Raw genomic sequence first — 24,230 nt, forward strand, 5'->3', positions numbered from 1 at the left:
GTATACACCCAAGAGAAATGAGAACATTGGTCCACACAAACACTTGTACACTAACATTAATAGCAGCAATATTCATAATAGCCTCAGAGTGAAAACAACCCAGATGTCCATCAACTGATAAATGGATAAACAAAGTATGGTATATCCATCCAAAGAATACTCTTCAGCCATACAAAGGTTCACCCATACAAAGGAATGAAATACTGATACATGCCAGAACATAAATGGCCCTTTTTTTTTAAAGATTTTATTTATTTATTTGAAAGAGAGAGAATGAGAGAGAGAGCACATGAGAGGGGGGAGGGTCAGAGGGAGAAGCCGACTCCCCGCTGAGCAGGGAGCCCGATGCGGGACTCAATCCCGGGACTCCAGGATCATGACCTGAGCCGAAGGCAGTCGCTTAACCAACGGAGCCACCCAGGCGCCCCAACATAAATGACCCTTAAAGACACTGTGCTAAGTGAAATAAGTCATTCACAAAACGCCACTAGTTCCATGATTCCACTTACATAAAATGTCCAGAATAGGCAAGTCTATACAGACAGGAAGTAGTTTAGTGGTTGCCAGGGCTGGGGGAAGGAGGAAACAGACAGTGACTACAAATAGGTATGCGGTTTCTTCGGGCATAAAGAAAATGTTCTAAAATAAGAGATAGTGGTGTTGGTTGCACAACTAGTGAATATACTAGAAACCACTGAATTGCACACTTTAAAGTGGTGAATTTCACAGTATATGAATTGTATCTCCATAAAACTGTTATTAAAAATGGGGGAAAAAAACTTCACTGATAATATGGGTCTACCTACTTCATTTAAAGTTAGATACCTTATTTTAAGAATTCTTTGGTTATTTATTCAGGTCATACTTGACTTTAAGTACACTGAAAAATAACTATTTGGATCAGAAAGAATGTATATAGCACACTCGTAGGTCTATGATGATCTGTGATGGAAAATCTCCTGACTAGACTATAAGCTCCTACTAAATAGAATGGTCTCATTCATCCTTTATCCAGCATCTCAAAGAAGCCCTGATTCATTTTGTACTAATGGATGAATGCTACTGGACCAAATGCAAGACTCTTCCTCAGTCTCATCAGAACAATGCATGTGTCCCTTTACCTTTCAAAAGAAAGGGCAAAATGGAAGAGATGGCATCTTTTTTTTTTTTTTTCTTTTATGGGGGCTGGGGAGAAGCTGACATTGCAGGCTGCCTTCCATTTTCTCACACTCACCTGCCTTTGCTGAAGAGGGACGAGACAGTTTCTGGCTATAGATGTGGGCAGCACTTTGGAAAGAGGAAAAGGGGCCAATGGTGTAACTGCCTGATCGACAGCGCGGCAGACCAGCAGGGCTTGGTGCGTTCTGTGTCCCAGGAAGTATGGAGGGAGAGGCACTGTCAGGGGCTGTGCTCAGTAAACCTGTTGGCTGGTGAGACATGCTGGGGATAGCTGGAGGAATCTGAGAGAAAGAAGAATGGTGGCCGGGCCCTGGTGAGAGGTCAGAGGTTGTAATAATAGATGACAAGTGGGTACTGGGAATTTTCTGCAGAAGAGTAACAACAGGACCAGAGAAAGAAGCGGAGGAAGAATCTGTATAGACTAATTTAGCCTCTTTGTCTGCTGAAGTGGTAAATCCTATTAAAACAAAAACAAACAAAATAAAACAAAATAAAACAGATCATTTTAGGAAAAACTGACATATAATCTCTATAAAACATAAAGTAAACATTTTTAAACATCGAAATAATCTTAGCACGAAACAGAAATCATGAAAGACAGAGACTTTAATGAGTGTTCATCATGAACTTAACGAATTATGCCTACCAAGACAACCTGGCAAAAGAAACAGTTCATTTGTAGTCCTAGAATTTCTAAAAGCTGGAGTTGAGACTACCTCCATCAACCAGAGCAGGCATTTTACAAATGTGAGGGCGTTAGGACAAAAGTTTCTGGTAGTGACAGCTAACTGCTCTCCCTCTGCTTTTCATCCTTCTGGGGGGGAAAAAGTGCTCAGAATTTCTAAATATTAAGAAAATGAAAAATTCCTCAGAAGGAAAATAGGTTATCAGTAAATAGAAGGAAATTCTAAGGGAAGAGAAAGAACAAAGAAAAGGAACTTCTTTGGGGTAATGCCTTACACTTTAGAATCATTTACTATCCGATGACTTTTTTTCTCCCCTTTTAGGGATTTATCAGAGAGCGGCAAATCTATGTAGGTTTGAAGTCACTCACGAGATAATTTATCACAGTGAATTTCTGTGGCCTGCTGCTGTTTGGGCTGCTTTATTTTCACTTCCTCCATCGTCTCAGGGTGATCTGAAACAGAAAATAAATACTGAGCTGAGGCTCTCCTGCTAATCAAATGCTCTACATATAATTTTGTTTCCAAAATATAACACAACTCATAATTAACCCCAGGAACATTGCATACCCCACCACACTTTCCCAAGGCTGGCCACATCCACAGCCCTGTTGAGTGGGCAATCAACCAAAAGATTCCCAACCATCCCCAACCCCAGCTCCAGCTAACTGAACCAGGGAAAATACTTAAACCCAGGACAGCCATCCATGGATGGCAACAAGCTAGGACATGCCTGGAAAAGAAAAAAATAATAAATAATAATAAGTAAGGGCAGTCAGATGCCTCTACCAAGAATTCAAACTAGGGAAACTAAGAAACCAAGCTTGTTGGTGGTACCCACTGGAGCAAAGAAATCATAATACACGTGGAGCAGTGCAACAACCAAGAGATAGAAAGAACAGCCCCAATATTTGTTGCCAAGGTACCTGGATACTACAGTAACTCTGTATCTAGCTTTCTTGCTTTTATTTATTTATTTATTTATGAGAATGGTGGGGGGAGAGGGGCAGAGAGAGAGAGAGAGAATCTTAAGCAGGCTGCACACGCAGTGCGGCTCTGTATCCTCAAGTAAACTTCTTGGTTTTACTTGAGCAAGCTGAGTGAGTTTACTTGCGATAGGGTGATCAGTATATTCATGACAAAATCACTCTAATAAAATAAATTCCACTCTAATAAACTAGTTTTTTTCCTACCACAAGATTTTGAAACAGGACAGCCAGGGCTAATCATGTACTTGCAGAAATATTCCAAAATCTTTTTCAGGGCTAGTTCATATAAAAACTTAAGAAAGGCCATTTTACATATCATCTTTCAGAATGAAATAAGGATATAGGAATTATTTTCTGTCCATCACCACCAGCAGTGGTGGTAACTGTCACACATGTGTTTGCTCATGTTTGAATTCAGTCCAGATACTATCAGATATCAAAATGTTGTTTCCTTGATTGGGGCCTTCCAACTGCCTCTCTAGTTATTCTTGTTAGGTCTAGATAGGTATAGATGTTCTTACGTAGAGGTCATCCTTAACACATGAACCCCAGAATTTTCAGGGACCCATTTGTACAGACAGATGCTGTCAGGACATACTGTCAGGGCTTCCCCCGGGGAGAAGTTACTTATCTGAACGCCAATGTAGGCCCTCACTTCTCTAGGTTAACGTGCTTTTCTCTACCCCAACCTCACTATAAGAACTCTTTAGCCTCTCTTCCTCAACACTGTGAAAGGAGCTTTTCAAAGCTTCCACCAACCTTCTTCCCACATTTACTCACCTAATTCTATCTACTAGACAATAAACCTTATGAAGTCAAGGTCCTAGGACAGCCCTGGTCACTGTATACCTAGCAACCATCACAATGTCTGACACACAACAGGTGCTCAGGAAAAATGTGTAGAAGGAATGAATAAACAGATGAATCAACTAACTTCAGAACTCAGATAAGCTAGGACAACTCCGAGAAGAAGGCTGAGCTGGGGACTTCTAGAAATATCGTTCGATTACACAGTGAGCTCAATATAAATAGGCTTGTGTAGACTAGCCTCTGAATCAAAACAGTTTTTAAAACATTAACACTGTTTCTTTGGAACCCTCACTCCACATTTTTTTATTTTTATTTTTTTTTTAAAGATTTTATTTATTTATTTGAGAGAAAGAATGAGAGAGAGAGCTCATGAGAGGGGGTAGGGTCAGAGGGAGAAGCAGACTCCCTGCCGAGCAGGGAGCCCGATGCGGGACTCGATCCTGGGACTCCAGGATCATGACCTGAGCCGAACCCTCACTCCACATTTTAAATGACCAATTATCCTCGCTATTTCCACATTAGACTATGGTAGTCTTAACAGCAGGGAACGAGTCTCCGTCTTTGAATTTAGTGCTTAGCATACTGACAGAATTCGTGTAGATTTCCTATGTCTTAACACTTCCCATCTAGATTTTAAACGAATCTTACTTTAAGGCACAAAGCTTTGTTTATAACAGAACATCACTGCTATTTTTTGATCATATGACATGAGCTAGAAAGTTCGGTCCACATTAATTCCAAAATCCCCAATCACAGAGTTCCCCCGTAGTGAGCTCTTTTAGAAATGCGTGGGAACATTCTGGGCTATCACAGTGACTGAAGAAAGCTAAAGGCATTTAGGGTGTGGGACTAAGGATATTAGATATCCCACCAGGTATGGAAGAGTCCCACGCAACAAATAATTCTTCTACCCCAAATGCCAATGCTGCTAAGCCAGAGGAAGCAAAAAACTTAAAAAGCATGGGAAATAACTATTAGGAAAGGCAGAAGAGCCCAGATTAAGAGCATAAGCTTTGAGTCGGGCAGACGAAGGTTCAAATTCCCATCCCACTGCACCGTGGAGGGGATCCTTGAGCAAGTTACTCAGTCTCTTTCAGCTTCTGTTTTCTCATCTGTATAAAGAAGTTGAATAATAGCACCCACTCCATATGGTTTTTAAAAGTAAAAAAGTTAGATCACATCCAGCAGATTATAGTAATATAAGCAATCCCTTTAATGTTAGCCATTATTAGCTTGTCTTGAAAAGCTCTCTGCTGTTAATTTTCGTGAAAAAAAAAAAAAAATCAGACCATGTCCCTCTTGTTCTGAGGACAAAAATGGAATGCCTCCTCAGCCCCGACCCCCACACTGCAATACTTCACCATCTTGGAGTCTGTTAGTGCTTACACAGCACATGATTCTTGGCTCTCTTTGGCATGTCTCATTTTTTCACTTGTTCTTCTTATTTTTCATTAATAAACCATCATACTTACCACCCTTTGCCCCGCTATCAGAATAACTGTTGCTGTTTTTAGAACTTTTTGAGTGAGTCCCCAGGAAGACACTTGCAGACTTGTTTTTTTGAGTATAAAAAGTCAACACCTCCTCCAGTTCAGCCTCACTGAAACGAGGAGAGAGAGTATGGTCAGAACAGGAAGCTGTTCTGGAAAATCTTTCCACCAAATTTTATTCTGGAAATGGAGTCAGCTGGAGAAGGGGAAAATGAAAAGTACAAGCTGAAAACTCCCTATTAATAGATGGTTAAATAGGAATACAAACAAAGCAGTCTAAAAAAAGTAAAGCATGATAAGGCTTTCTTCATCCCAAAGTGAGTATTCGAGATGCACTGTCCAATACAGTAGCCAGAAGGCATATATGATGATTTCAGTTTAAATGAATTAAAATTAAATACACTTAAAGATTCTTCTCAGTTAGACTAGCCACATTTCATGTACTCAGTGGCTACAACACAGAAAGTTCTATTGGATAGCCATGTTCTATATCAGGGGTCAACAAACTACAAACTTTATGGGGTCAAAACTGACAAGCTGATGAGCAACATATTCTTGTATGGCTCCCTGCTAAAAATGGCTTTTATCTTTTTAGAGAAGAATATGCTATGAAGATCAAAGGTATCCTACAAAAGTCTGAAATATTTATTATCTGGCCCTTCACTGTTTGCCCCCCACTTCCAGATAACTGAAGTGTGTTCATTAAAGAAGACCCTTGTCATTTTAATTCCCTATGTCAGAAATAAGGAAACGTACCAGCATAACTATATGAAGAGTTCCCTAACCATCTATTCAATGAAGGAGAGGGAACGAGATGGTTCTAGGTCATTTCAGATATTAAAATTATATGTACTTTATGAACATCCACAAAATGGAAAGTATAAGGAATCTGATGAGGGCCCACGGGATTCTTACAGTAAACATATTATGCATGGATTTTTCAACACCTATGGGAGGTTCTCAATGGCCTTCTGCATTTTTTTTTTCCTGGAGCCAGGCTGTATTCCAGATGAGCGGCCTTTAAATAGGCAAAGTATTCCTGCGTTATCACAAAAAACCTATATCCCATCTTCAGAATATACTGTGATGACAACCTAGGAAACCGTTTCTATGAATCTCAGGGTAAACCCCACAGTCTCCAGAGTAGCCAAATGCCACAAAGTACCTCAAGTAACTATTAAAGATCCACGTGCAGCTGAGATTACAAATGGGTGATTGCCTCTGCCTGTCTGTGTGTTTTACTTGGCCCTTCACAGAAAGGGAAAGGGAAAGGTTAAGGTTAAGGTTGGTCAAAATACAAACTGCTTGACGCCTCTTCTCTTAATCTTTGCCCACTTCATAATCTGTGTTTCCTTGCCTGACTCCTGCAGGGATCTGCATTTACCAACCTCGATGGAGGTATCCAGGTACCACCCCACATGTAATAAACGAGCCGATGCTAGCAGAAAATTTCCAACAATCAACACTTAATGTACAACAGTAATAAATACATTCCAGCATATTTTATCTCCAACTCTGTATCATTTGTCTTAGTACATGTAATTCATTTTTAGCATCCAGTTAGTCCTGGTAAGGGAATACACACCAGTTTTCAAAAAATTGGCTTTTCTTTTCTTTTTTTATATTTTATGGATCTTGAAGATCCCTAGGAGGAATGGAATATTAATCTTTTAACTTTTAAAGTAGAGTGATTTTCTGAACATACTCTAGTTTTTCTTTCCGATTTTTATAATGTTGATATGAGAAACCATTTCTTGTTTTGCTTCTATACCTGAATTATCAATCATATAACTCAAGACCCAAGAATGTTAACAAAGTAACATTACACGATTATAAACTCCTACAAAATGATGTCTTTGTTTGCTGTGAGTTTTTAAGCTCATGATAGTGAGGGTATCCTTAGGTCTGTACAAGGTCTTAAACACAGATCATATTATCTTGGTGACTGATAACTCACCACCTGATTTAAACTTCATAAACCAACAGAGAATCGATTTTCTCCTGCTTTTCTCCCCACAGTGACTTTGATGGTTGAAGACTAATTAATGGGGTGATACAGATGTTTTATCCTTTGAGCCGTTTTGTATGACTCTCTGTTTTAGAAAAAGGCCCTCCAGTGTGAGTCTTACAAAATTTTAAATGAAATGCCTTTGTTACCTCTTCCTTTGGAAACATATCGTCAATGGACAAAATGGTCTGACTGATTTATATCAAGATAGAGCTGAATGCTGAAATTTTCAATCCTTAAAGGCTAACTCTACACATGAAGGACTTGTTCTATTTTATATAAATTAGGCGTAACCCTCACAGTGCTGAGAAACTGCCAATTCCTCAGCCCACTCAATGTAGGCAAAATTTGGTCATCACCACTGCATCAGTAGGTCAGGGATAAATTCAGATCCAGTAAACACTGGAAGCCTCTAACTTCAACTTTCCAAAGGGCTCTCTCAGCACTTCAAGTGGTGTGTACTTTGAAGGCTGTCTAGAAATACAGCCCAGATACCCAGCAGCAGTGTTTTGATAACTGAAACCATGACAACAACAACATAATTGGCTGAAATATGGAGAGGCCAAGCCTATGAAACTCTTTTTCTCATTCTGAGAGTGATTTTACTCACATCCCATATGTTAGAAACAAGGAAATATTAAGAATTGAATGGGCAGTCAGGCAGATAGAGTAAGACAGTTTTTATTAATCAAGAATATCTTCTACCTTGCTTGTCTGATGAACTCCTGAAAGTTTTCTGTATTCACCCCATCTTCCTCTTCTTCTTCAAGTTTCTTCTTCGATTTCTTTTCAGCCAACTGTTCTGTTTCCTACCCAGTCCCCAACCCACACAGGAAAACAGTAAGATAAAACTGACTCCTGAAAAATGCACACTTCATCATCTGGTTTCATTACCATTGGGTTAATTTGTCTTTGTGGTAAAGACACTTACTTCCTCCATGTACTTTTGCCACCTATAAATTTGATATATTATTCTCTGCCATTATTTCATAAAATATTTTGGAATTTCCAAATAAAAGTTGCAGTATAAATGTAAATTTTTATCATGTTTTTACTTTCTGCCCACATAACCCATTCAAAAAGAACTTTATAGTTCCTTTTAACTTAGTAACATCTGTGCTCACCCTTGCAGCTTTAACAGTATGACAACAGAGATACTGTATTTTGTTACAACTAGGGAGAGGAAAGATAGGTCTTGGAAGGTACTCCTCTAACAGCATCCAAACTGAGTAAATTCTTCACTTATATAAGACATACCAAAATTCTCAACAGATCTGGAGTAAATCAAAGCTACCAATTTGCTATATTGATATTCTACTAATTATTCCACACAACTTTACAAATGCCATTTAAATTTCCTCAGTTTTCCCTTCTGCAAAATGACCGTACTTTTTTTCTCCCAAATACCCTTTGGATAGCAGATGCTTTGCAAAATATTCTAACAAAGTAGTATATTTCCTGGTCTTGGTTGTAAAATGATGTCACCATCTAAAATGTTCTCAAATACAAAGTATAACTCTCTCAGGAAAGAAAATTATGTCATTCTATTAAATCCACAGTTAATTTGCTCTCAAATAGTCAATTCACCACTGTCTAAAGGCATAATAATGACAATGCAAATTCACATAGTCCAGGATTCATCTCAGATACAATAGCACTCAGAGGGAATATGCTTTTTGATAAGCATTAACTTTGGCCATTGGGCTTTCAGAAGTAATAAGCAGCTTTTCAGACCAGCTAGGTTAAGGAGTGAGGTCCAGCTCCCTGTAACAGTTACACACAAGGGTTGACAACACTAGAAAAGAGAAGGACCTCTCCACCCAGCTGGACACAGGCTTCTAGCTTCCTGCTAATAGTGTATGGCAACCTAAAACACAAGAATAAGAGATAAACCACCTACCTTGTTGTATACAATAATAAAATCACCCAGTTGGTGGGCCAAGATTCTTCTGCGTTCCAGAAGTGCCAATCGTCGACTGGGTAATACCATCCTCAGTGAGTGCTGGAGGTTACTAGACGCTCGTTTAAGGAAGCGAACCACTAGCTCCTATTAAGAGTCATGGGGGGGGGAAGCAGGGATTATGCTAAGCAACAGAAGACAGGCGATGAAGGGTTTACCCAACAGAGATATGAGAACAGGTACACTATACATTCCAACAAATAAGACCCAGAGCAAAAACATTAGGCATAAGAAGGATACAGAGAGACAAAAGAAATGTACTCTTCCCTCAATCAGCTGGCAATCAGAAAATCAATAAATATGTATGCAAATAATTATATATTAAAGAAGTAACTAAAAGTACCACAACTCACATGCAAATAGTAGTATTATAAATCAAAGTGCAGATATCACTTCTAATAGGGTGATCAGAGAAAGCTACTTAGGGAAAGTAGCTTTCAAGGACAGACAGTGGAAATTAAAACCATGGGAGCAGATAAAATCATCAAGGGTGAGAAGGAAGAGAAAGAATACAGAAATACTCATATTCATTTAGAGATAGGAAAGAGGAGGAAGAATCAGAAACAAAACAAAACCAAACAAAAACCTATGGCAGAAACACCAGAAATTTACCAAAAAAAAACCCCGAGGAGAAAAGAGTGTCATGGAAGCCAAGGGAATTAAAGGCCCTATGTCAAAAGCTTCCAAGAGACCAGAGCTGAAAAGGACCAGGACCAAGACCAAGACAAGACCCTGGATCTGGCCATTGTGAGATAACTTCAAGAGAACACTTTCAGTAGAGAAGGGAACAGAAGGAAAAGACTAAGAAGAGCACGGGTAATAAAGAATAGAAACCGCTCATTTAAAAAGTTTAGTGTTAAAGAAAAAGAAAAGAACCAATACTCTGTATGTGAGAGGTGGTGGCTTCTTTTGTCCTTCCCCATGGGAAAGGGAGTTGGCGGAGGGGGGGGGCAGGGGGGCACAGAGAAAAGTCATTAAGTGGTACAAAGAGTACATCTCACTTGGCATGGGGAAAAGGATTCTGAAATCTGAACAGATACCAATCAGATCATTCACAGTATGACAAATGCTTCCAAGAGAGATTTTGTGAGACTATGGGCCGTAAAGAGAACTGTTCCTTCCCTCACCACACCCCCACAACACGATAAAATTGCTTTAAGATGATAGATTTGAGGATCTTCTATTGATGTGCCTCCTGTGAGTTATATGATAAAGAATCTCTAACCCTAACTTGGGGCAGAGGAGACAATTCTACCCCTACCTTCCTCAACAACAAGACCGCCACCGCAATCATCAGGGAATGCGTTAGGGTTTGCTCTCTAGCTAGATTTTCAAACAGGAATGCACAGAACTGGTATTAAGTTTTGCGGTGATGATCCTAAGTATTCTCATAAACAACCCCCCCCCCCCGAAATCCTGTGTGAGTTCCAAGCGCTTGCAGGGGTTATTCTATTCTGAGCTCTTTTTTTATTCCTGAATTTGATTTTGGCTCATTGTCCTTTGGTGCCAATTTGCTCCAGCATGAAGGAACAGCCTCATAACCAGAAGTTGGATTTCACGATTCTACTCTGCTGTCTTTACCATAGGGTGGCTTAAGCTGTTATGTTAAAACATTATTTTTTCACAGTGGAGCAGACAAACTGACTCTCAAAAAGGCAGTTTCAATTTTCCACTTGGAAAGAGCAGAGCTAACATTTTCCACTGATGGTTGAAGGATTATTCACAACACACAAGGTTTTATCTCTGGGTTGTATTGGCTACTTTAAATTCACAAGTTGTTTTCTGGGATTTCCATCATGTTTTTTATAATAAGCCTGGCATATCGTATGCCTCTCGTATGTGGAGAACTGAAAATTATGGTAGGGTCACCACTGAGTTGGACAAAGGACGCACCTTTCTCAGACTTAGAGGTCCCTCCCTTGTGGGTGACAGATCCCTGTGGTCAAAAGGCTATAGAAGGACTGTGGCTTCTTCTATAAGCGTTGACCTTACCAAAGAGCATGAAGTTCCCTGTCATTCCCATTCAAAAAGAAAAACTGTGCTAGAATACTAAATCCTAGGCATGTTCAAATGACTGATACACAGCAAAAATTATTACACAGTTTGTTTCCAGTCATCGAAATAAGAACTTTATAAAATTTCAACTAGTAGAGAAATAACGTTAAAATGGAAGATGGTACATTCTCCGAGGGCCTACAATAAAGTGCTTTCACAGGGTTAACACCACCCCCTCAGAACAGAAAACAAATGCCTTGTGATGCATGGAAACAAGAGAGGAGCAAATAATGTACAACTGTAACCTGTGAGTTCAAGTTTCAGTCTCCCCACACACAAGCTGTGGGACAAGGGGCAAATTACGACCGTGCTCTAGGTCTTTGTTGCCTCAGCTGCAAAATGGGGATTATGGTACCTACGTCAAAGAGTTAATGCAATGGGAAAATCGAAGAGTTAAAGGGCTCTAAATTGTTCTTCTTTTTGAGGGCTTTGCACAGGGCCTGACGACGAACGAGCAATCAATTTCCATTTTCAGGATGAAATAAACTGATGCCCTCAACCGAGTGTAATGAACATGGCCCCAGATCAAAGATTTACTTCACATTAAAGTAGATCTATAATCTATAGTGTGGAACAACTCTTTCACCAGAAGAATATATTGCTCTTTACCCTAGTTGAAAGAAGGAAGAGGAGGAGGAGAAGGAGAAGGAAAGGAACAGGGAAAGTAAAAAGGTTCCAACAAGAAGAGCCTCACCATCTGTTCATCCTCTTTGGCAGCCCAACTGGCACTGAACGTTTGACCTCCACTGTCTTTCATCAGGCGAATTTGAACATGCTGGAGATAGGCAGAGAATGCTATTCGGGCCTGCACTTTGCTATAGAAATCCAAAACAACACACCGTTATGAGACAGAATGGTCAGCCTACCAAATGTGTACTTGCCTCACTCAAAGTGGACTGTGAGGATCCTCCTATTAGGATGGCTAAGAAAATGGAAGCCCATCATGCAGTCATTGACTAAGGATACCTTCTACGGAGTACATGAGATTTTTTTTTTTCTATTAAAGAATCTTATTTATTTTCTCTATTAACACGGGAGAAAAAAAATCAAACAAGAATAGGAAATCAGGTTTCCTACTCTTATACCTTATCTCTGAACTTTTTAATAACTTTCTTGGGGGAAATGGACAGGAAAAGTACTGAATCTTCACAAGAACATATGCATTAATGTAGAACGGTTTTTCTGCGTTGGAAGCCCTTATGTACTCATCAGCTGGTGCAAAAGCATGCTTTTGCTATGGCAACTAATATTTCTGGTGTGCAAAGGCCTCCAAAGCAGGAAATAGATAAATCCTACAAAGGAACTTTTGAGACCAAATTTTAAGGTCATGCTTTTCTCAACTACAAGACGGGAATGGCTAGAGCCCAGAACAAATGAGTGAGGTCCAACAGAGTTTGGCATAGATGAACTGACAGGCTAGGACGGGCCCAGATGTTCAGTGGGAAAAAGAAATCTTTACGTATAGTAAAAAGTACCTCAGCGGCATCACTGAAAAACCCAGCAGATTTCTGCTTGGTGGTCTAGGTTGGAAATAAGGAAATCTGTTCAAGCTATGGTTTAGAAGATAGAAATACCAGAGACACACTGATGATTTTCACTTCAGCTGCTAATTGTAGCAGATCTGTTTTCCTTCAGGAGAGATTTTGGTTACTTCAGCTGATCGGCCTTCTGACACTCTAGCCAAAATTACATCAGCGAAGATTAGGGCCCAACACAAACTTTGTTTACAATCCTCACACATGCAATCACCGAATGCTTTCTACTCACTGTTCCTCCAAAATTAGGATGAACGACTTGTCCAGAGTAAAGTGGACATCCTAAGAAGGTTTAGGTCTAACTTCTATGTATGTGGAGGAGGGACTGAAGGGGAGGGGAGTCAGGTTGAGAAGCAGATTTGCTCTTGAGAGTTTAAATACAGAAGATCTTCAGAGCATAAAATATAAGTCAGGCTACATCATTTTTACTAATGGGGACAGTTTATGGGAGTACAATATGATTTTGAAAAAACAAATTTAGGGGCACCTGAGTGGCTCAGTTGTTAAGCGTCTGCCTTTGGCTCAGCTCATGATCCCAGGGCCTTGGGATCGAGCCCCGCATCGGGCTCCCTGCTCTGCGGGAAGCCTGCTTCTCCCTCTCCCACTCCCCCTGCTTGTGTTCCCTCTCTCACTGTGTCTCTCTCTCTGTCAAATAATAAAATCTTAAAAAAAGAAAAAAAAAAAAACAAATTTATATTTTCAAATGTTTCTCAACAAGGGCAACACTTACACCCTTGTTCTCCTGGAGACCACATGCCACTTTCCCCGCAACCATTCCCAAAAGACTTACCCCCACAACAGATTATTTTCAAGACAAAATGAGTGAAAAAGATTCTTAATTTTGGTCCACAAATTCACTTGCTATCGAATGAGGTAGAAACATTCGATATTTCATTTCAGACATCTCCAAAGTAGCAGAATACCTGATTTTATTAATTATTCCTCTAATGCTAAAACATGAAGGTCTTTTGGATAAGAGAATTATCACTTCGAAGTTGAGATTTCAATTATTGTTTCGTTGCAAATCACTGCCACAAATCAAATGAACAAGTACTGAGTTTTCCATTTCTATAAACCTCATTGAAAGGACCCGGGGTTGTTCATTCTGAGACTGGCCCTAAGGTACTGTTCACATTGGTCAGAGAGTCATTTGCAACAAACCCAAAAAGATGAAAGAATGAAAACTAGAATGATTTAAACCAAAAAAACCCCTATTTTTTTAAAAAATTAAGCTTATATGGATCCTTATTACAAAAATTACACAACTAAAGGCTAGGGCCGAGAGTCTCGAATCCTTGCCATGACCTCCCTGAGACCCCTCAGTAGCCACGGAGATGCCCCACAGAATGATGGGTAGCTCCAGGGAACAGAGTCTAAAAACCACTAATTTGCATTAACACACCAGGCAACTACAACAGTTTACTCATTGAAAGTCAGATCCATGAGATTTATGAAGAAATAATTTATTTCTACAACAGCTAAGTAGAATGTTATTGCTGGAAAGGGCCTTAGAATATAGTCCAGTGGTTTTCAAATGTTCTATTTCAATTCAGTGGAATCTTTTTTCCCCTCCAGAAAGCACAGTTTGAAAAACATTTGTCTAACCCCATACCTTGGCCTAAAGGAAAAGGAAACTGAGACGTGCAGAAGCTCTCTGACCAGCCCATGATCACACAGTCCATTGGTGAGCCCTAAAAAGCAAGAGTCCAGGTCTTCGGACAGTTTGGTGTGCTCTCCACTCAACAGAACTACTGCTATTCTCCACGACGCTGTTCCAAACCTTAACTTGATCCCCCCCTCCCCCAAACCCCCGATGTTACCCACCGCCCTTGCAATATAAGAACTGACCTCTTAGAAAATAAAGGCCAAAATGCATAAATACCTAGCCTTCCTTCCCCTTTCACTTCTAACTACTGCATTCATCCCATAGTGCTTTCTTTCTGACTTATAGTAAGAGATAACCCTCCAGTGGCCTCTTTCCACCTTCCTTTAGGGCCCTTCCTATCAATATATCCATTTCTGCATCTCTAATCCTCTTTCCTTTCCTTTTTTTTTTTTTACGATTTTATTTATTTATTTAGAGAGAGCGCATGAGCAGGGGGAGGGTGGAGGGAAAGACAGAATCTCAAGCAGACCGTGCTCTGAGTGGGGAGCTGATGCAGGGCTCAATCTCACAACCCTGAGATCACGACCTGAGCCAAAATCAAGAGTCAGATGCTTAACTGACTGAGCCACCCAGGTGCCCCTATTCCTCTTTCCACAAACCCTTCCCCTAGTCTATAAATAAGCTCCAGAATCCCCATCTTTAAAAAAAAAAAAATCCTTTTCTCTTAGCTTGCTCTCACTATGTGTTCTCACCTGCCTTTCATTGCCAAATCCTCTGAAAAAGTTGGCCTGTGCTTGGCTTTCTTATTTGCACAACTCACAATTTCTCACAACTCACAAGTTGGCCCTAGGTCAGAAATGCGGGAGTCTCTTTTTACTCTTCGTGCTTTCTCGGTTTGTCTGAGGCACACTACAGCTTGGAACTCTCATTCTGGAGCTTCTACCACACTCCCTCCTCCTAGGCTGATGTCTCCCTCTAACTGCTAGTTCCTATCTCTCTACTATTAAACACTGGTTTTCCCCAGGGCTTAATTCTCCTCCTTTTTCTTGTCTGTGCTTGCTGGACTAAAGTGAACTGGACAAGCTCACGCACTCTGAAGTTCCTAATTATCAACTGCCCAGTTCTGTTCAACTCTGACCCTCAAAGGTGTATCTTCACCTATCCACTGAACAACTTCATCCCAGAGCCCTTCCGCCTCACTGTGTCCCAAATGAAACATATTTCTATCCTGAAACCAACTCCTATGCTCCTTATATTGACTGACGGCATTGCCAAGTTGCTAAGTTTGGGAAATCCAGACTCTCTGGAGTTCTTACATCTACAGAGACCAAGCCCTCCCCATTTTAACTTGCAAATTGCATTCAGTCCATGCCATTCTCTCCATTCCGGTAGCCATGGCTCTGGTCAAGGCCTCATCTTCCTGGCTCTGGACTACTGTGACAACCCCTAACTCACCTTTCTGCCTTTCATTCTCCTCTTAATCACTGACCCACAGTGCACCCAGAATTTACTTTCTAAATCAAGATCTGACCATATCATTCATCGGCTTAAAAATTATCCATCTAGAAAATACAGTCCCAGCTCCTCTTAGAGTTCTTTATGATCAAATGACATCCATTTTTTTTTTTTGTCTTATCTCTCTCTGCATTCCTCTCTCCACGTAACTATCCAGCCTAGCACAATGCCTGCACAAAGCAGGTGCTCAATAAGCCTCTGCTGAGGGGCTGAATGACTTGACTGGACCATCACACCTCTCTGCCTTTATTTCCTCTACTGGTCCTCCCACATAGCTGCCACCTCTCAGCCCTCCTGACATCCTGCTCATCAGCCAAAGCCTGGTTCAAATATTACCACCTCCCTAATGTCCCTCTAGCCTTCCCAGGCAAGACCAGTCACTCCTTTCTCTCTGCCCTAAGAGCACTTTGTCCATATTGGGGCCCCTACTCAGTAAGTATCCCTACACTAAACCATGAGCCACTTGAACTCTGCGCTTTCAGTGACTGACACTCAAACCAGTGAGACGTGGGTTTGGATCATAGCTCTACACCTTGGACAAGCAACTTCTCTAAGGCTCAGTTTCTTTAATAGTAATAATAAAATCACAAGTCATTACCTCCCAGGGCTGCTGTAAGAAAAGGAAAATGGCTGCAAAGCCACCAGCACAGTACCTGGTACACAATATTAGTTATCAGTTTTACTATCATAATTACCAAAGGTACATACCTAAGATTGCCGTTATCTTGCAGAATCTGCATCAGGTTAAACTTAGGCTCTGGCTCCTGAGTCTCAATTTTGCAGCACTGTTCACCTTTATTATTCCATTCAGAAACTTTCATGGCATTTTCTTTGGGTGAATTTTCTACCATAACAGTCAATGAGGGGGTGTATTTGGCTTGATTTTCTCCAAGGGACCCTGCAGATTCCTCCTGGGAAGCCTCCTGTTCCTCATCTTCATTGTCTAATGCGACTTCTTCCTCCTCTTCACTCTCTGTCTCAGTTTTAACATTCATTTCAGCTGGTTGAGTGATCACTAAATGCAAAGAATCACTAATGTAGCTGAAAAAAGGATTAAATTTCCCTCTCTCCCAATACCTTCCTTTCATCTTTTTAGTAAAAACCCATCTCTAAGTCAGACCACAAAAAAGGCACAAAATAAACAGCATACACATTACTCTCCAGTCTCATGCATTCTAAAAACCCGTCTTCATTAGAGTTCATGTTTCTCAGCATAATACTGATGGCTCTCTCACAACTCCAGGCAAACATCTGGGTAATCTCTACAGTGTGTTAGAGGTTTTTAGAAGGGCACCTTTTATGGAGGTACAAAGAGCAGGGGAGTATCTTTCTATCCTACATTTATTATATTTCTCTTTCACTGACTTGGAAGGTATGTGAGGACAAAGGCCTTATCTTTTTTATTCACCGATGAAAACCCTAGTGTGTGCCTGATACAGGTGCTCAACAAAGGAGGGAAGGAGGGGCGGAAAAGGCAGTCAGTCCTCAGTGACAAACAGACCTAAAAATGGAAGAATCCGGGAGAGAAAGAAATTCCTCCTTGTCTGCTCATGGTTAAAATATTTCCACCATTTAGCAATGTCAAGGGATGAACTAGATTTAACACCTAATCATGAAGAAGCTGAACAATCACGCTCGGGATTCCATTAAACTTAAGCTGAAGTATTTCTTTATATTTATATATCTTTATACCTCAAGTATTTCTAGAGTATCTAGAAATATCAGTATTCAGAGGATCAGCTAGTTATATGATGCTGAAAGGAGAGCAAAAGCCAAACATATATGCTTCAGTTATTCTTCAGTACAAATATTACAGAATGGAAGGTTTAAAAACATATAATCCTTTTGAAATTAAGTTTCCAAGAAAAAGACTATACAAAAAAATTAAGTGTATGTGATCGGGAAGGTTCTGATTCATTAAGTATAATTAAGGAAGCCGATTAACTCAGACTGGCAAGACCCGGACAATGGAGTTTGGCGTAAGCTCACCAGCAGGTACCTGGGTATTTTGGCCTCATTGCCCTCAATCTGCTGCTGCGTCGTCGACGTTTCCGCACCTCCAAAGACAGGAGCTTCCTCTCATAGAGAGCAGCATGCAGCCTGGCCTTTGAATTCATACTCTCTACTTTTAGTTCTGGTGCTCCATCAGCAGCTAGTCTATGGGAAAAAAAACAATATGGTAGCTAGAGCCTTCAGAAAGTTCTCTCCTTTATGCCAAGGCTCGGCTTGACAGAATTCAACAACAGGCTGGACAGGGTACCTCTAGTGAATTCTAAAAGGTTCGACAGATAAATGGGAATACTGGAACCTGCGTTAAAACATCACTAATGGCCTGTCTGAATTTGTTAAATGTTCTGAACAAAAATATATCTGAAGACAGTGTTTAAGTGTTTTTAAGTATTCAGTCACACTGGCTGTTTACTGCAGAGCCCATAAAGTGCCACCCAATACCTTATACCTAAGGAGGACTGGGAGACACTGGTAACACTTTCTTTTTTCTTTTTTAAAGGGAATTTTTTTCCCTTTAAATTTTATTTATTGTTATGTTAATCACCATACATTACATCATTAGTTTTCGATGTAGTGTTCCACGATTCATTGTTTGTGCATAACACCCAGTGCTCCATGCAGAACGTGCCCTCTTTAATACCCATCACCAGGCTAACCCATAACACTTTAATTCTTAAGCTGGGTGGTGGCTACAGGTGTTTGTTTTATTGTTATTCATTATAATTTACTCAGACTTATACAAATATTCTTCTAATGCATACAATATTTAACAAATACAGATTTAGCAGAGGTTGAGACAAGGGGAGGGATGGCTGATACCTGTGAATATGGTAGCACAGAGCTAGGACTTACACGGGAAGTGTCTCAGGAATATTACCAAGGCACAGAGTCTCAAGCATTCCAACTCCTCCCTTAGCGTCTACTTAGTTATAGGGGGATATGCGGGGAGGTGGTAGGGCCTCTCCAGATGTTGAGTACAGGTCAGAAGTTAGAGTCAGAGGCACAGACAAGGGAAGGCAGCAGATGCTGGACAAAGCCATGTTCAATCAGGCCGTGAATGGGAAGTGGGATGGGAAGGGGATGGCAGCAGCTACATTAGGCATTAAAGTAAGATAAATCATAAGTTAGGGAAGGGACTGGTATCAGGCCCAATCCAAACAAGGATCGGGCAAAGTACCACAAAGGCAGAGGTAACTAGGTCAGCAAAGAGAGAGAGGGCTCTTGGTCACTGGGTCAGAAAAGAAGTATCCATGTCAGTATCTGAAAGCAGGCAGCTGACTGCCCGTATACTCAGAACTCAAGATCTAACTGGTTGACTATGAATTCTCTCAGAAAACTGAACTCCCTAGAACTCAAAGTGTATTCCCTTTGAGGTCAAGGAATCATCCTCATTTCTCTGGGAGTTTTCAATCTCTGACAGTGATGGAAAGGCTGTGTCTTTTGGTCTATGTAGGAGTTTTAGGGATTTCTGAGTGGATAAACTGGACAGTAAATCTTCTAGAAACTTTCTTTCCAGAGCAGGAAATCGGGCCAAGAATAGGGATGGTCCTGACACATGGGAGCAGAAACCAGAAGGAAATTAATAAACTTTAAAAATACTTCAAACCCAGCTTACCATTGCCCCAATAAATGAACACTGCACTGCCCCCCCGCACGCACATAGTTGTGAAAATAGATTTTTAGCCAGTTAAATAAAGAAAATGAAACAAATCTAATATTTTAAAATAACAATTGTGAGCTTCTAAGAAACACTGAATAGAGCAATAAATTCAAGTAGTACAAGGAATGGAGGTAGGGAATGATGGAGAAAGTGTGATAAACACTTCTGATAAACAGAATTATAACGACCATGCTTGTCTTGTCGACCACTGGGTCAGAGATGCCCATGAGACTGCCCAGCACATGGCTGACATATTAGAAATATTTTTGAATAAACAACTGAATTCCTTATAAATAAGTTGCAATACCTTTTAGCTACATTTACCTCATTTTATTTCTCCAACTTTTTATTATGAAAATATTTACACAAACAGAAAAGTTTTAAGAATTATACAACAGACGTCCATGTACACCACAGCCTAGTTTCTGCAATGAATATATTGCTATATTTCTTTCAGCACATATGTCCCGCCATCCCTTCTTCTATTCATCCATCAATCCATCTAATTTTTAAAGCATTTCAAAGTTATACACAGAGGTCAGTGCACTTTACTCCTAAATGCTTCAACATGCAAATCATTAAGTCGCTAAAGTTCAGTATTTGTTTTATAGGGCTTTTGGTGTTTTGGTTTTTTGTTTTGTTTGTTTTTTGGTGAGCTAAACACTACATATACTGAAATACCCAAATATTAAATGCCCATTGATGAGTTTTGACAAATGCCTAAAACTATATAACCTGAACTCTAATGTTACTACCTCCTCAGAAAGTTCTCCTGCCCCTTCCCAGTCAATCCCTCCCTCACCCTCCTAAAGGAGACCACTGTCTTAAATTTTTTCATCACATATTAGGTTTGTCTGTTCTAGAACTTCATAAAAATGGAATTATTCAGTATAAACTCTTGTGTGTAAATCTCCTTTCATTCTGCATGTTTTTGAGATTCATCCATGTTATGTGTATCCATATTTATGCCTTTTTATTGCTGAGGATTAGTCCACTCTATGAATAATCCACAGTTTACCTACTTTCTGGTTGTTGGACCCCCTAGGTTGTTTCCAGTTTGGGAATATTATGAATAAAGCTGCTATGAACATTTTTGTACAAGTCGTTTTGTGGTTATGTTTTTCATTCCTTCTGGGTAAAGATCTCAGCATGGAGCTTTCTAGGCTAACAAACTGGCAGACTCCTTCTCAAGTGTCTGTACAAGGTCATGCTGCCAATGACAACTTATCAGAGTTCCATTAGCTCCACATCCTCACCATTTGATGCTGTCGGTCACTTCGGCTTTTTCCCCAGCTTTACTGAGCTATAACTGACAAATAAAATTGTAAGGCATTTAAAGTGTACAACATGATGATATTATTTTAGCCATTCTGCTGGATGTTTAGTAGTATTTCATGATTTTAATTTGCAAATCTCTGGTAACTAATGTTGTTAAGCCCATGTTCATGAGCGTATTGGCTACTCACACACCTTCTTTTGGTAGTTAGTGTCTGTTCAAATATTTCACCCATTTTGTAAAAGGGCTGATCTATAGTCTTCTAATTCTTCAGTTGTAGGAGCTCATTATATTTCCTAGATACCAGTCCTTTGTTTGATGAGTATCTTCACTCGGTCTATGGCTTGCCTAGTCACTTTCCTAACAGTATGTGATGATAAGCAAAAGTTTTTAATTTTGAGGAAATCTAGCTTATCATTTTTTCCTTTTTGGGTACTGCTTTCTGTGTCATGTCTAAAAACTTTTGCCAAGCCCCAAATCACAAAGATATTTTCCTAGATTTTCCCCAAGAAGTTTTATAGTAATAGCTTTTATGTTTATGACTATGAATCATCTCTAATTTTTCTGGGAGATACGGGTTGAGGTTCATTTTTAAAAGCATGATATTGGGACGCCTGTGTGGCTCAGTCGCTAAGTGTCTGCCTTCAGCTCAGGTCATGATCCCAGGGTCCTGGGATCAAGTCCCGCGTTGGGCTCCCTGCTCTGTGGGAAGCCTGCTTCTCCCTCTCCCACTCCCCCTGCTTGTGTTTCCTCTCTTGCTGTCTCTCTCTCTCTGTCAAATAAATAAATAAAATCTTTGAAAAAAAAATCAAAAAGCATGATATCCAGTTCCAGCCCTATTTGTTAAAAAGAGTTTCCTTCCAGGGCGCCTTGGTGGCTCAGTCAGTTAAGCCTCTGACTCGATTTTGGCTCAGGTCATGATCTCAGGGTCGTGAGATTGAGCCCTGTGTTGGGCTCCACGCCCCATGCTGGGTGTGGAGACTGCTTAAGATTCTCTCTCCCTCTGCCCCTCCCCTACCCTCACACTCTCTAAAAAAACCAAAAAACCAAAAAACAAAACCAAAAAGCAAAACAAAACAAAACAAAAAAACAAGGAACATTTCTCCTATTGCGATAGCCTGAATAAAATCATCTCCAAAAAAAAAAGTTTCCTTTCCCCATTGGACTTTGGGCCCTTTGATTAAAGTCAAATGACCATATAAATATAGGCCTATTTCTAGACTCTTTATTCTGTTCCACTGATCAACTTGCCAGTTTTGCTTACTAGAGTATTATAGTTATTTCTTTAGTCAGGTACCCTAAGTCTTTTTCAAGATTACTTTGGATAGTCTAAGTCCTTTCTATTTCTACACACACACACAAATTTTTTTAAGTCAATTTCTGCTGGTGATGAAAAAAAATATAGTCAATTTCTACAAAAAAAAAAAAAAAGAAAGAAAATCTACTGGAATAATGATTGGGATTACACCAGATTTTTAGATCAATTTGGAGAGAATGAACTTTTTTTTTTGCAATATTAAGTCTTCTAATCCATACACATCACATATCTCCCCAACTTATTTAGGGCTTCTTTCATTTCTTTCAGTAAGATTTAGTAAGCTTTTACTGTAGGTATTGGACATAGTTTGTAAAATTTATCCCTGAGAACTTCATATTTTCAAACGCTACCATAAACAAAATTTAAATTTCATTTTTAAGTTATTTACTGCTAGTATATTAAAATGCCATAGATTTTAGAATATTGACCATGTATCCTTCCTAGGTATACTTATATGTTCTTGTAGCTATTCTGGCCTTAGGATTTAGGATTTCCTATTAACCAGATCATGTCATCTAAGACTAAAGACATTTGATTTCTTCCTTTTCAATCTGTATGCCTTTTCTCTCCTACTCCCCAGCCCTTGCTTTATTGTACAGCTTGGGACAACCTCTAGTATAAAGTGAATACAAATGGCAAAAGTGGACATCTTGCCATATTACTAATATAGAAGGATGCCTTCAATATTTTGCCATTAAGTATGATATTAGCAATAGATTTTTCATAGAAGGTCTTTACCAGATGAAGAAATTCCCTTCTATTCCTGATTTGCTAAGAGTTTTTCTCATAAATGTGAATTATGTAAGATGCCTTTTTTGCATCTAATAAAATGATCACCTAGCTTTTCTCCTTTAGATATGGTGAATTATACTAATTTTCAAATGTTAAATCAACTTTGTACATCTAGGAAAAACCTCACTTAGTCATATGTATTACTCTTTTTCTTTATATTGGTAGATTCAATCTGCTAATATTCTTTGAAGAAATTTTTGTCTGTGTTCATGAAGATATTAGCCTGTAATTTTCTTCTTTTTTAAAATGTCTTTGGTCAGGTTTTGATGTCATAGTCAATGCTGACATCATAAAATGAACTGGGAAGTGTCCCTTCCTATATTTTTGAAAGAGTTCATGTAAGATTGGTGCTGTTCTTCCTCAAATATTTGAAAGAAATTACAAGTGAAACTACTGGGCCTGGGATTTTCTTTGTCGAAAGGTTTTTGATTACAAATTCAATATTCTGAATAGATACAGGGCTATTCAAAATTTCTATTTCAGCTTCTGTCAGTTTTGCTACATGTTCCCTCCCAAGGAATTGAGACATTTCATCTGGGTTGTCAAAGTAGTGGAATAAGGTTGTTAATAATAATCGCTTAACGTCCTTTTTACGTCTGTAGGGTCTGTAAATGATTTCCCTCTTTCCTATCTGATACTGGTAATTAGTGTTCTCTTTTTTCTCTAGATCAGTCTCTATAAGAGTTTATTAATTCTGCTATCTCACCAGTGAACAATTTTAGATTTTACTGGTTTTCTTGTTTGTCTTTCATTTAATTGATTCCTACCCTTTATTATTTGCTTTCTTCTACTTACATTAGGTTACTTTCTTTATCTAGTTTTATAAAATGAAACATTAGATCAGTTATTTAGTCCTCTGTTTTCTAATATAAGCATTTAAAAAGCTATAAATTTCTCCCAAAACACTGCTTTAGCTGCATCCCACACATTTTAATGTTACATTTTTATTATTATTCAATTTAAAATACGTTCCAATTGCCCTCATGATTTCTTCCTTGATCCACAGATTACTTTAACATGTGTGAATTTCCAAATATTTGGAGATTTTTCTATTGTTACTGCTTTCTAATTCCACTGTGGTCAAAGACCATGCTGTTTATGATTTTAATCTTTTTAAATGTATTAAGATGTATCTCATGTAACAGCACATGGTCTGCCATATGTCTGCCATATCCCAGCTTTCATTTGCTTATACCTCTATGCCACCAAAAAACTCCTGATGGTAATATAAAATGAGTGTCAAAAACGAAGAAAGGCCAGAACCCACTGACTTTTAAATAGTCTTAAGATTTTTTTTCTTTTGTTTCATTTTTTCTAATTGCCAAATTGATAGCAATATACTCT

At 39.3% G+C, this 24,230-nt stretch overlaps 1 protein-coding gene across 13 annotated transcripts in view; it reads right to left on the reverse strand.

Annotated features, from left to right (window-relative positions):
* The window catches only part of TTLL5 (tubulin tyrosine ligase like 5), a 273,355-nt gene that overhangs the window by 158,080 nt on the left and 91,045 nt on the right, over window positions 1-24,230 (reverse strand). For 11 of the 13 annotated variants that reach the window (XR_003607888.2, XM_028096103.2, XM_028096363.2 and 8 more), the window contains 8 exons: window positions 17,830-17,987; window positions 16,539-16,845; window positions 11,869-11,989; window positions 9,060-9,206; window positions 7,865-7,968; window positions 5,134-5,261; window positions 2,234-2,317; window positions 1,235-1,636 (listed from right to left, as the gene is read on the reverse strand). Coding sequence is in view for 12 of the 13 variants with exons in the window: in XM_028096103.2 (XP_027951904.1) it covers window positions 1,235-1,636; window positions 2,234-2,317; window positions 5,134-5,261; window positions 7,865-7,968; window positions 9,060-9,206; window positions 11,869-11,989; window positions 16,539-16,845; window positions 17,830-17,987 (1,451 nt within the window). In the remaining variant the exon portion in view is untranslated. The remainder of the gene's footprint in view (window positions 1-1,234; window positions 1,637-2,233; window positions 2,318-5,133; window positions 5,262-7,864; window positions 7,969-9,059; window positions 9,207-11,868; window positions 11,990-16,538; window positions 16,846-17,829; window positions 17,988-24,230) is intronic. The other 2 variants (XM_088024507.1, XM_088024508.1) reach the window with 1 other exon arrangement.

Source organism: Eumetopias jubatus, unplaced genomic scaffold (genome assembly GCF_037043125.1).
Source record: "Eumetopias jubatus isolate StellerSeaLion01/CBP00866 unplaced genomic scaffold, mEumJub1_p1.0 scaffold_7, whole genome shotgun sequence".
Taxonomy (NCBI): domain Eukaryota; kingdom Metazoa; phylum Chordata; class Mammalia; order Carnivora; family Otariidae; genus Eumetopias; species Eumetopias jubatus.